The 14,420-nt window shown below is 33.7% G+C and overlaps 1 protein-coding gene across 2 annotated transcripts in view; it reads left to right on the top strand.

Moving 5' to 3' along the window:
- BLTP3B (bridge-like lipid transfer protein family member 3B) overlaps positions 1-14,420 on the top strand; it is a 68,884-nt gene that overhangs the window by 9,430 nt on the left and 45,034 nt on the right. For both annotated transcript variants that reach the window (XM_024579538.4, XM_045186781.3), the window contains exon 2: positions 13,064-13,226. In XM_024579538.4, the coding sequence (XP_024435306.2) occupies positions 13,064-13,226 (163 nt within the window). The remainder of the gene's footprint in view (positions 1-13,063; positions 13,227-14,420) is intronic.

The following is a 14,420-nucleotide window of genomic DNA, read 5'->3' as shown; positions in this document are numbered from 1 at the left end:
TTAAATCTACTTTGTCTGACTGCAGCGTGCATACCAAGGGAATATTTAAGGCGGGTATTTAGAGACGTTGAGGATGACTGAGGTCCTCCACATCTGGCTGAAATTTGTTTTTCACTGTTTTCCAATACTACACTCCCCTGCCCTCGCCCTTTTCACCCATCTTCTGTTTTATTTTCTGTAGTCAGATTGTCTGCATCCATTCATGACAGTGCGTCCTCTCAGGCTTCGTTTGACTTCTGAATCTTCCATAGGCGACTTTAAGTAGACTAGTCTTTACTGGTTATCTTCATTTGAAGTTTTTTAGGTCTTAAAATACATTGTTTACTTTATTAAAACAGAAGCTTCATATTTTGTTACTAGTGCAGATTGTTATCTCCTTAAGGGCAGAATCACCCTGATAGGCTCTGAATTCTGAGGACAGTGACTGACCTTGTCTTGTTCACCATTGTACCTTTAACAGCTGCCACAGTCCTGTGGTACATAGTAATTGTTCAGAAACATATTTAGCTGACTGGAGAAATAAATTTATACTACATTGGCCTTTCTCGAATACACAGGGCATGAATTGGTTGCCCTGAATTCCATTTTTGGCTGGTTTAAAAGTTGATTCATATCCACAAAATATAGATTGAAATTTTTTTTCCTGATAAATACTATACTTCTCCAATTTACTTTTGAGTATACAGATGTAGTTTATTGCTGGGTTTCTCTTCAGTTTTTGGGTTACTTTTCATAGGTAATTTTGCTCTAGTATTTTCTCCAATGAAATGAGGATTATATGTTTCACTGGGCCTTGTGACAGTTAATTTGACAGTTTGTATTTGTAGATTGCATGTCTTTTAGACTGCTTGTCCTAACTGGCTTCATTTAATGTTGAGTTATATAGTTCCGTCCTTGTATAACTTCTGTATAATATAAGCTATCTCACTTTTGTTAATTAGCATTTTTAGTTAAAATATTAAAAAAATACCTATTAATTTGGTAGCGTAGTAGTAATTCCGGTGGTAGGGAGAATGAAGAAATCATAAATGGTTAATTTATCTTAAAATTTTAGCAGTGCTTGTTTTAGTTAATCCAGTGTGAAATACAAATATTTTTAAAAAGTGAATCACAGCTAAATATTTTTATCATATCATTCCTTTCCTCTCCCTTCCCTTAAACTTGCTCCCTTCTGTGTCCCCCGTGTACCCATTACCTGCAGTGATCCCTGCTGGCTGTGGTGGAGATTGGTGTGCTGTGAATTTCCTAATCACCCAAATGAGTACCAGAGGAGTCTAAGAGACCCTGGCATCTGACTACTTGCTTTCATCAGGAATAGGGACCTTTTGTCTGAAATTTCCTGCCCTCAGGTAATACTTCTATTCCCCATGGTTTTGTTTTCTTTCTGTAAATGCGAGCACTTATTATGCCCCTCTTAAAGATACTTAGAGAATAATTTCTAATTCTTATTGTTTTAGTCAGATACCAGTTTCTTTTTTTTTTTAAACTATGTAGCTACAGGCTCGTGCAATTCCTGTCTTACAATGTTTTCCAGTATGTAAGGTTTGACAATGCACTTACATTTTCTGATGTTGTCAAGAGAAGAGTTTTATAATTTAGAGTAAGATACTTGGAAATAGTAATTAGCATTTGATCTATTCTTTAATGGGTAAGGCTTCATAATCTAATACAATTAATGAGGAATGAAGGCTCTTGTGATAAAGAGGATGTTTTGATCAGTTCTCTCACTGAAGGGCTTAAGAGTTTATTTTGTATACTTAATATTAATTATAATCTTTTTAAGGAGATTGAAGTAACTTTCATGGACAGCAATGAAAATATGATTCATTTTTGAAACATGTAAAAGCTCCCCAACCCCATTCTTTCCCTTTTCTCTCTCCCTTTTAAAAATTCATTTATCAGGGAAAGCAATTATGTTATAAAACCAGATTCATGTGGAAATGGCACTGAATTTCTTTCCATTTAGGAGGCTATGAGAAACCTAGAAACTCAGTATTGTCGAACACTTCTAATGCTTGGCAAATGTATCCACATAATTACTTGGAACCTATTCTAAAAGTGTAGTTAGAAATTGGTAATTAAAGAATAACTATGAGTGGAATTGTGCAACACATTACATACTTACCTTAGGAGTAATGGGACAGGTGATTAACGTGTTGGTCATATGTTAGCTAGCAATTGTACAGGTATGGTGATGTAAGTATTGTTTTTCAATATTCTTGTCTGCCATGATTCCATGGTATCATTTGGATATCTGGATCTCTACCAGAATTGCTAAAGGAGAGATGCCATGCTTTAACCTTAGGTAGACCATTAGTGAAACCTTTGAGATTCTCTCTGGGATATTGATATTTAAGTACTTGTTGTTTATAATGTTGTTCAAGGATGGTTATGATTTTCTATGTGCCTCTAGCAGATCCTCTGGGACCTTCTCCTGAAGTATAGTCATAACTGTAATCCTGTGCTTTTTCTAGATTATATATCCTGAACATCTTTTTTGGCCTGGTTTGTACTTAGCCTATTGAAGATAAGGTGTTATGATTTTATTCTCAGTTTAAACCACAGCTATTCATGAGTTTATTAAAGTCACCTACCAAGTTTAATTCCTTGGTAATTTCTTTACCTTCTCATTTTAATCAATTATGATTTCTTTTTATTTAAATAACTCAAATTTATGTTTTTTATTCTGAACTTAGCACATAGGCAACAACTTAGCACAAAGTAGATATCAACAATATTTGAATATCTGTTGTTACTACCCAGATATAACTCATTATGTCTTGCATCAGTTGTTGCAACTAAGTATTCTTGTTTCCTTCTGGCCTCATACTTCTTTGTTCCATCCTTGGCACTGTTACCAGAGAGACCTTTCCAAGATGCTAATCTTATCATTTAATTTCTGGGTAAGAATCTTTTAATGGCTCATGTTTAAGATTTTTTTTTAAAGTTTGTTTATAACAGTAGAATATTTTCTCCAGAAAAAAATTAAAGTAGAACTTCACTACATTGCAAAATAGACAAAAGTAGAGCTCCTGTCATTGAGTCAGTAATTAGAGGGGTCAGCTATCATATCCTTTCCATTTTTATTTCTTCTCCCACCTGGGTTGAATCATGAGCAGTCTTAGGTGGCACTGTGGGAACTAAATACTAAGGTGTAGGTTGAAACCCACATTTCTCACCTGGGATAACACGAGTTCTTAATGACCTGGCGTCAGTCCATCTTTCAAGGCTTCTCACTTCTTTCCAAACTACTGGATGCCTTGTACTTTATCTTTGACTACGGTATGTGAACCTGCAACCTTGAACATGCTGCTGCTTTGCTTGAAATGTCCTTTTCTGCCCTATCCTCCTTGAAGCCTTCCCAAAGCAGTATTCTTTTTTACCATAATCGCTCATCTCTTCCCTTGTGCCTCAATCTCATCCTTTTTTCATTTTATTGAGAATAGGGTCATCTGACACCCAGTGCCTGCACATTGTAAGAACTTAATGTACCGCAGTGATTTATTTATGTGCTTATCTCTAATGATAAACTTGGAGGGTTTTGAAAGACGTAATTTTGTCTTATTTATCTAAGTTGCCCAAGAGCCTAATCAGTGCTTAGTCTTTGCCGTGAAGGACGGATGTGTAGTTGTGTCAGGTCTTTCAGTGTTTCAGCAAAATTCAGAAGCTCAGCTTTCAGTATAAGGTCAACTCATTTTAAATGTTAGCCACAAGTCCAGGTTTTCAAAAGCACTATGTAAGCCAGAAAAAATATATGTAGAGGTAAAACATAGCTCACAGGCTGCCAACGTTCAACCTCTTTCATTCTTTAAATGTTCCTGTGGAAAAACTGGTTAGACAAGATCGGTTGATTTTCTTTACATGCATATTACAAAAATAACCAAGCCAAACAAACTCTGTAAATTGAGAATGCCCAAAAAAGGGTAATTTACTGTGCTGTACCTCCCTTGATCCTTGTTCCATTAGTGCTGTAGATTTCATTAAAAAATAATAACACTTATGCCTTAAATATTTAATAAACCTCACCAATTGACATTGAGGATGAAAATTGCCATATACCCCCATAATGCCTAGTAGATATTCAGCTGCATTGAAATTTGATCAGTATGATAATGGAATGGTAATTGATCCTAAATACCTCTTATGTTAAAATTGTACAAATTTGATTATACAATTTGTACAATTGTACTGCCTTGCTGTAACCTTGAGCAGTTGATCGAACCTCTCTGGGCTTCCCATTCTCTACTATAAAATGAGGATTTTGGATCAGAGGGACTTTTTAGGCACTCAAATTCTAAGGTTATTTGATATTTTTTGCCAGCATGAAGGCTACCGATGGCTTTATTTAGTTTTTTTTTAAACTTAAAGTCATTTCTAATATCTTTAGATGACAAATGCAATGATGTAGTTTTCAAAATTCCATGCTTCATTTACCTTAAAAGTTCTTATTCCTTTGTAAATTATTGTGTTAGTTTATTCTTTTTTGTCAAGAAGTATATGTATACAGATATGTGTGTATCAAGGTGTACTCATGATAAATTACTCTTTTCTGAGCATTCCCAACACCCAATATACAGAGTTTGTTTGGCTTAATTATTTTTGTAATATGCAAGTAAAGAAAATTAACCAATCTTGTATAACCAGCTTTACTGAAATATAATTGATTTATGTGCAGTCAACTGCAGATATTTAAGGTGTAGAATTTGATGAAATTTTGATACACCCTCAAGTTTTCTCATGTCCCTTTGTAATCTCTTCTTCCTTCTCTCTTGCTTTGTCTTTTATTATTATGTAATATATTTTAATTTCACTTAGTTTGCGTTTTCCAGAATTTATATAAATGAACGATGTAGTCACTTTACTTTTCTAACCTTTTTCCCCTAGCATAAACACTTTAGAATGAATCTCTTTTGGTTTTATGCATTTTATGTTATTGCTGTGTATATTCCATTGTGGATACGCTGCAGCTTGTTGACCCATTCACCTTTTGGTGGTCACTTGGGTTTTTTCCAGTTTTTAGCTCTTACAATAAAGCTGCTATGAACATTCACATATAAGACTTTGTGAGGACCTGCGAAGTCTGTCCAGAAGGTATCCAGCCACATAATATGAAAAATAGAGACATTTATTGAAGAAGATACAAGTTACAAGAAACATTGTACATAGGACAATGACACCTCAGTCTCCTTCAAAGTAGGCACCTTGAGACCTCACACAGTTTTCCCAGTCTCCATCAGGTGCCCTGACGTGTTTTCCTGAATTTCATCAACAGTTTGAAATCTTTTCCCTTTCAAAGATGATTTTAGTTTTGGGAAAAGCTAGAAGTCACAGGGGACCAAATCCAGGCTGCAGGAGGACTGAGTCACCTGGATGATTTGATGTTTTGCCAAAAATCTCTGCATGGCTGTGATGCATGAGTGGGCGTATTGTCATGATGAAGCTACCAATCACCACTTGCCCATAGCTGCAGCCTTTGGAATCACCCAGACAGTTTCTGCAGAGGAATGTTCAAGCTAACGCAAAATTTGACGCACATTCGTTGCTCTACTCACTCAGTCATTTTGAATGTGATGGCTACACAGGACATAAGCTCACTCAATGGTGTCTGCTGCCCCCACTGACTAGTACGGTGAAATTGTCATTCACACATACACATTCCAGTCCACTCTCCTTGGCTGCCAGGTTACATCAATGTCGCACAAACCATTCTCGTTATATTAACTATGGTTGGGTTTTTTCCAGACAGACCTGGTATACTTTTCATTTCTCTTGGGTAAATACCTAGTAGAATGGTTGGGTTATATGTAGGTAATGTATAAGTTTTTAAGAAACTACTAAACAGCTTTCCAGAGTGGCTCCAAAGTATACATTTTATATTCTCACCAGCAAGGATGTGAGAATTCTACTTGCTTCATATCTTTACCAATACTCAGGATGGTCAGCCTTTTAATTTTTACCTATTTAGTGGGTAAGTAGGTAAAAGCCACATCTTATTGTGGTTTTTAATTTGCAGTTCCCTATTGACACTGATGGTATACATCTTTACATGCGCATTTCTGTCATTAGTATGTCTTTTTTGGTTTGAAGGTCTGTTTAAATCTTTTGCCTGTTTTATTAATAGAGTGCATTATTTTTGAGTTGTAAGAGTTCTTTTTACATGCAGATTCAAATTCTTTTCAAACAGGTTTTATAAATATATGGTTTCGATCTGTGGCTTATCCTTTAGTAACAGTGTGTTTTAATGGGCTCAGTTTTTAATTTTGATAAAGTACATTTTATTGATTTTTTCTTTTATTATTTGTGTTTTCTGTTGCATTAAAGAAATTTTTGCCAAGCTCAAGATCCACCAAGATTTCCTCCTATAATTTTTTAGAGAAATTTTACACTTTCAGTATTTAGAGTTCAGTCTGTGATCCATTTAGAATTGGTTTTCTGTTTATGGTACGAACTGTCAAGGTTCCTTTTTTTTTTTTACATACAGTTGTTTGAACACAATTTATTGAAATACTATCTTTTTCTCATTGAATTGCTTTTGTACCTTTCTTGATAATTAGCTGACAAAAAAATTGGGTCTATTTCAGGACTCTGTACTTTGTTCCATTAATCACAGGTCTTTTTTTAAAAAAATATTTTATATACATACTTTTAGAGAGAGGGGAATGAAGGGAGAAGGAGAGGGAGAGAAACATCGATGTATGAGAGAAACACATATTGGTTGTCTCTCACACGCCCCCAGTCGGGGACCTGGCCCACAACCCAGGCAGGTACCTTGTCTTGGAATCGAACTGGCGACCTTTAGGTTCGCAGGCTGGCGCTGCATCCACTGAGCCACACCAGCCAAGGCAGATCACAACTCTTGAAATGGTGGTACGAGGCCTCCAACTCTGATATATTAAGTCTTCGGCATTTTCATATAAACTTTAGATCATCTTGTCATTTCTTCCAAAAAGCCTTCTGGGTATTTGCTTGGAATCTATAAATCTGTTTGGGGGGATTGGACATCTTAATATTAAGTATTCTGATCTACATATATGTTTTATTTCTCTGTGTCGTCTTTAATTACTCTCAGCAACATTTTGTTGCTTTCAGTATGTAAGTCTTGTACACCTTTTGTCAGATTTATCCCTAAAAATTTCATACTTGTTATGATAAAGTAAATGGTACTTTAAAATTTCAGTTTCCAACCCTGACTTGTGTGGCTTAGTTGGTTGGGTGTCATCCTGCAAAGTGAAAGGTTGCCGGTTCGATTCCCAGTCAGGGCACATGCCTGGGTTGTGTGTTTGGTGCCTGGGTGGGGTGTGTACAACAGGAGGCAGCTAATGGATGTTTCTCTTCCTCTCTTTCTCCCTCCCTTTCTTCTCTCTCTAAAAATAAATAAATAAAAAATTTTAAAAAATACTCAGTTTCTAATTGTTTGTTGCTAGGATATGGAAATACAATTGATATTTTTATTGCACTAACCTTTTATTGAGTGGGATTTACATACACCTTCCATATACAGCTAAATGATTTTTAAAAATAAGATGTTTAATTTAGAATACTTTTCTATAAATCTAACAGTACTTCTTATGTATTGTTTGTTAACTGTGGGTCATAGGTTGCCTTGTGGAATTAGTGTAGTAGATTATGATCACCACTTGAAAAAAATGAAGTAGAGTAGAAAATGTCAGATTGTATTAAACTACTGCTTTGTGAAATTTTTGTTTCAATTATATGTGTGTATTAGATTGTAACTTTAGTAGTGTATTTCTTGACGTAGCACATATAGAAAAATTTGAAATAAGTAATTTGCTTTTGAGGTATAGAGTAGGGCAAGAAAGCAGCTAGCCCTAAGAGGACGGTGCCAGGTTAAAGGAAGTATAGACTGGGTAAAAAAAAATGGTGTTGGGTGAGGGAGAAACATAATGGGTTTCTTTGGAAAAGCTTTCTGTTTCTTAGTTTTGATTGGAGGTATATTTAGGCCGCATGATGAAGCCCACAGTCTGTGAAAGGATGTAATTAGTTCAGATTATTAACTTAATGTTCCTAGTCAAAGGATTTGGCAGTCTATCAGATTTTGGGAAGCCTCTCCAAGAACATCCTCTCTTGTAAGACTTGAACATGTGGCCATAAGGTCCTTTTCTCTTCGAGAAATACTGTTTTGAATAAAATCAAGCAGAAGCTGTTAAATTTGCTTACACAAAGGTACTGCTTCTTGTAATATGTCTTCATATTCAATGAGAATTTAATCCTTGTAAGGGCACACATTTTGAGATACTAGCTAGTGTTTTCAATTACTTTTTCATTTCAAGGGTGTTTGAGTTGGGCCCAGTTGGGGAGAATGGAACATGATGGGGAAGTATCTTTACGGTACCTTTAAGTTCTAAAATGTTGGATCTGTGTTTCTATCTCAAATGCACTCTTTTATTACTTGTCATCCTGATTCTGTGGTAGTGTTTTAGTTTCAACTCTTGAAGGAAAGAATCTGATTAAACAGCCTAGAAACCTTGTCAGCCTCTAGATCAATCAGCTGTAACCAAGGAAGTCTGTTAGAATATTTTAGATTTTCACCTTTCCCCTATGTCCGTAGCCTTTCTCTGAGAGTTGGAATCACTGGTAGCTAGCTGGGCAGCCACCCTAACAAGTGTTTGTTTACTAGTAACAAGTTAATTTAACTTAGTGACTAATAAAAGTCAAATTATGATATTGAAATAATTTCTGGATGGTTAAAATTCTTTTTCTTCAAGGCATTGGTTGTTAGCCTTTTTGGTGTCTAAAAATGCCTTTTGAAAATACAACAAAATACCCTGAACCCCTTGACAGCCATCCTCAAACTTCAGATTGAGTGCCTACTTTAAGTTTGTTAATTAAACAATTTAAATGCATTATTAAGTTCTCTGTAAAATCTGGTAGTTCATGCTATAGCATGAAATGTAGAATAGGAATGATTATTTCTAATTATAACTTTACTATATATATTTATATTATATTATATATTATATATTATATATATATAAATATATTATATATATTTATTATAATATAATTATAATAATATTATAAAACATTATTAAGTAGCACAGCTAATTCTTAAGTTTAGAGAAGTAGTGTGTGTTCATGTGAATCTCTAATAGGAACTGTAAACAATTTCAGGACAAGCTAGATCAAGAAATTCATTATATGAATGCAACAAGGTAAATGTGGAAGAAGGTCAGAAAAGGGTTTTTCTAAACTATGTTCTAAGATTCTTTTGAGCTTTATTCTATGATTTTACCCTCAAATATTATTTTTAACCGCAGATGGTTCAGTTCACAAATCTGTTTCAGGTTTCTTTAGCAAATAACAAAACTGTATGATCTCTGTTTTTATGATGTAGCTGTAAGATGAATCTAATGAAAGCTGAAATAAACCATGACTAAAATTTATAGTAACATCAGATACAAAATTTGTACCGTTGATTTATAGTTTACTGCCTACTTAGTGTTTAATCAGGCCAGAATTTTTTTGAGAAAATTGTGATCACTGGTTATATAATGTCTCTGTATTGTTCATATTCCTATTTAACCGTTATCTTCATATTATTAAGAACTAATACTGAGTTTTCCTGTGTGGTAGGGACAGTTCCTAGCATTTTAAGTGTTACAGCTCAGTTAATGCTAAAAACAACCCCATGAGGCAGGTATAATTACTAGTCCCATTTTATAGATGAGGAAACTGAGGCATAGAAGAGAGGTTAAGTAGTGAGTGGTATTTTTCTTCTTGCAGAGCTGGGATTCTTGACTTTTCTTGACAATGCATTTATGCTGTGTTCCCTTAAGCAAATTATAAACCTTGATTAAATGGACTTACTTTCTTTGCCCTAAATGTTTATTTAGCACAGTCCTTTGCACATAATTTAGGCTCTAATAATTACACATCAATCATATATTGTATAATATAAATCAAACCCATTCTTTCCATTTGCCTAGAAATTTTAGTTAGCTATTGTTATTGTTAATATAGTAAATATATTTTCATGTATTATGTGTAATTAATGAAGATTTTGGATAAAATGAAAGCCTGTTTTTATGTTTTTTAATTGTTACATTATTGAAAATATGAGAAAGTTAACCAATAAAATATATACCTTCACAATGAAATTTATTTTATATGATACTAATGTTAGAATAAAGGTCATATTTATTTTAAAACCTCTTTGCATGCCACAAGGCAGCGGTCCCAACCTTTTCGGCACCAGGGACTGGTTTTGGAGAAGACAGTTTTTCCATGCACTGGGGTGGAGGACGAGGTTTCTGGATGATTCAAGCACAGTACATACATTCAAGCCCACCCCCTGCTGTGCTGCCTGGTTCCTGACAGGCCCCGACTGGTACTGGGGATCCCTGCCATGATGTACATAGCAATGAAACATTAGTGTATGTTCTGGATTTTAAAAATATCAGTAAGAGTTGTGTCTTTATCTTTTACATTTTTATCTTTATTATGTGGTATGACTTTCTTCTGTGCAGTTGTTACAACTTTGGCATATTCAGGTCAATCAGCTTTCTCTTTTATCTTTGTTTTGAGTCTTTGTTCACATCTACTCTGCTTTGGTTTTACATAGATTTCATGCTTCTATTATTCTCCCCACCATCTCCACCAAATAAAATAATTATTCAGTGTTTAATTTGACCTAGATTTCTAACATTTTTTTAAAGTTAAGCTTTAAAATGTTTGTATGACTTTTTACAGCTTTAAATGATTCTTTAATGAGATATAATTTATTCTCTTTAGGATCAGGACTAGTGTTATAACACTTCTCAATTATAACATTTAGAAGAGTAATACAATTATCTGTAGACTTCAAATGGCAATTTAGTCTAAAGAGCCTGTAGCAACACTTGGAAAAGCATAGGTAGACACATCTCTCTTTCAAGCCTTAATGTTCTTTTATGAGTATTCATCCCTTTGTTTGCCTAGTATACACTTAATGAAAGTCTGCTTTTCCATATCAATTAAATTATAACAAATGTGGCTAAAGAGCCATTCTACTGTTTCTAATGTTAGAAGCATAATTATATTAATAAACGGTTGGGAAACATTTGTGCAAAACTGAGATACATGTAAATTAAAGTCTAACATGAATAATAGGAGATAAATAATTTGATATATACACTGCCTACCCAATATAAGAAACCAGCTTTTTAATAGCTGTGGATGTGACAGTTACCAATATATTTTCAGCTTCCTATTTAAAATATTTTAATTTAAAAAATATTATAAAAGATGAGCGATGTTAACGTAAAATGGTTTTAAGATTAGCTTCGTAGCTCAGCCATTGAAAAATCCTATTTGGATAAGCATGACCTTTTGATATGGTTCCAGTTAAAAACTATAGTTAGTGCGTTCATAATTTAATCTAAATAGAGGGAAGGAGAAAGAAAACTCAGTTGAACATCTATTTTGTACTAGATACTTTATATATTATATTTAATCCTCACTAAAATCTTTTGTGGTTGGTATTATTTTCCCCATTTTATAGATGAATAAATTGAGCTAGAGAGTTATCACAATAAGTAGCTAAACTAGAATTCATACCTGTTTGTTCGACTTTAAAGCCCATGCTCTTTGCAGATGTTATCCCTTTGTTATGAATTAATTTGAAGATAGGATTTCTTGTGAATAACATATATCTTAATCTTTCTGTCTTTCACTTTTCACTCTTGCCAAACTTGTTTTTTGGGTTTCTGTTGAACTTTTGTCTTTATAAAAGTGATAAATGCTCAGTATACATGTAAACATGCAGAAAAGTATGAAGATGAATAAATCTAAAATCTCACCAACCACAGGTACCCTTGATATTTGAGTTTTTATAATGCATTTTTAAAAGACTTTACTTATGTATTTTTAGAGGGGAACGGAGAAAGAGAGGGAGAGAAACATCAATGTGTGGTTGCCTCCCACACACCCCCATTGGGAACCTGGCCGCCAACCCATGCATGTGCCCTGACTGGGAATTGAACCGGCAACACTCTGGTTCTCAGGCCTGTGCTCAATCCACTGAGCCACACTAGCCAGGGCTATAGTGCATTTTTAATATAATTGAAATCACAGTGTATAACTTTAAACCTTGAATTTACACCAGACATTATAATGTAAACATTTCTTTGGCAAAATTTATTACGTGATTTGTATATAGCATAATGTATCAAAATTAAAGGAACTACTCCCTTTTGGACATTTAGCTACTTTTACTTTTTTCCCTTTGTAAATATTGAGATGAACATTCCTGTACATACTAATCAAGATGTTGCCTGATTTTTCCACTACCTCCCTCTCTCCACATGGGCATACACACATCCATACAGTCCATCCTGCCCAACACTGAAGATACAGAGTCAAATGTTGTGTTCATGAGCTTAACTCAGATTAGTCTTTGTCCTTCTGCCAGTCCTTCCTTTCTTCCTGTTTTTCTGTTTGTTTTTTTCATTAGTATGGTTATAGTTTTTTGAAGTAGAATTAGGGTCATTTGTTTAAATTTGCCTTTAGTTTTAGGTGTTTGCCCTCTTCTCATCCTTTCTCATTTTATTTTATTTTTTACATATGTAGAGTACTAACATGCTTTCCAAAGTCAAAACTATTCAAAGCCAACCCTTCCTCTTGTGCACTTTATCTGCTGTCTCCTGATCAAGGATTGTCTGTCCTCCTGGTACCATCAATACTAGTTTTTTGTTTTTTTTTGTTTTTTCTGCATCATTGTCATCAGCATACAAACACACTGACTTTTCTCACCTTAAAACAAAACAATCCCTGTCTGGTGTGGCTCACTGAATTGAGTGCTGGCCTGTGAACCAGAGCTTGATTGATTACATATGGGAATATTCAAATGTATGACAGAAACACCGTAACTTTCTATAAGAGAACTACAGATGAGAGAGATAAAAACAAAAAAATAATAAACCCATGTTGAAAAACATGCATTAGAGTCGAGCCTGTCACTGTGGTTTAGGGTTTCTTAGTGCTACTGCATTTTTAGTGCTCTGTATATTTGCAAGAATGACTCTACCATAACTGACACTAAGTGTCGATATATATTCTCTTTCAGATTTACCAAAAATTTATCTCCTGACAAGATAAATCTAAGTACCCTTAAAGGAGAAGGTGAACTGAAGAATTTGGAGTTGGATGAGGAGGTGCTCCAGAATATGTTGGATTTGCCAACATGGCTTGCTATCAACAAAGTTTTTTGTAATAAAGCATCTATTAGGGTGAGACTGATATCTGTGAAAAGCATTTTGTTTTTATTTTTTAATTTCATCCCTGTCTTTTAAAGTAAATATTTTGTTTTAGGTAATTCTGTAAAAAGTATTTTTATTAATATAGTTTAAAAAGACAAATACCTTTGTCTAAATAATTACACGATTATGTGCCTTATAAATTTAGTTATAACTAATATATTTGTTATTTATAGATTTTAATTTTCACTTAAAATTTAAAGTTACTAACACAAATAAATTTATTGGTAGTTTATTAATAAAGTAATTAGTTAAATTTGGCACATTGAAACTTTAATAGGATTTGTTGTCAAATGCAACAATTTAAATTGTGTTTATTTTAAATGAAGACATTTAAAATTTATTATTACTACTTATTAAAACTTATCCCTACTTGCTTTGACACTAGTCATATCACTTCTTGCTCTTAAAGACTAGACTTAGTTTGGCCCTGGCTGGGTAACTCATTTGGGCAGAGTGTTGTCCATGTACACCAAGGTTGTGGGTTCAATCCTTGGTCAGGGCACATATAAGAATCAACTAATGAATGCATAAATAAATGAACAGCAAAAACTGATTTTTCTCTCTCTCTAGAAATCAATAAATTATACATTTAAGAATAGTCTGGCTTAGTTTGAAAGTCTGTTAGTAGAAATAGTGAATAAAAATTTGTTTCATAAAGTTAAAATTGGACACCAAAAGAAAAGATTATGGAAAAAAGATAGTCTCTTTCAATTTTTTGTTCTATCCTTCACAAACCTAAGTATCTATAAAGATATGGTATTTTCATGAAGATTATATTGGAATATTACTTACTTGATATTGCCTACATTTTACAGCAATGGCCTCATTTTTGTACTTACCTTGAATATTTGCAAAAAGATTGGTGAGAATTCCAGAATAAAAAAAATTGTTAAAATGAACAAAGTACTAATTGTGCTTTGCTGGGAAGTCTTAGCTAAAATTCTGAAATTAAAATGTGTTTTAAGGACTGGGAAGAGCAGATATTTGAGGCAACCTGAAATTTTTACTTAAAAAGATGACTAAGAAAATATGACTAGTCGTTTATATAATATAGGTACATTTAATTTTAAGAGTATGAATGAATTGCTTATTTAATATTTTGCAATTTAATAAATCATCTGATACAATTTGGCATGTTTATCACTATATTAAAAAAGAAACTTG

This window comes from Desmodus rotundus, chromosome 3 (genome assembly GCF_022682495.2).
Source record: "Desmodus rotundus isolate HL8 chromosome 3, HLdesRot8A.1, whole genome shotgun sequence".
NCBI lineage: Eukaryota > Metazoa > Chordata > Mammalia > Chiroptera > Phyllostomidae > Desmodus > Desmodus rotundus.
Note: the sequence above shows the minus strand (reverse complement) of the source record. Positions and strands in the feature narration are given on the sequence as shown.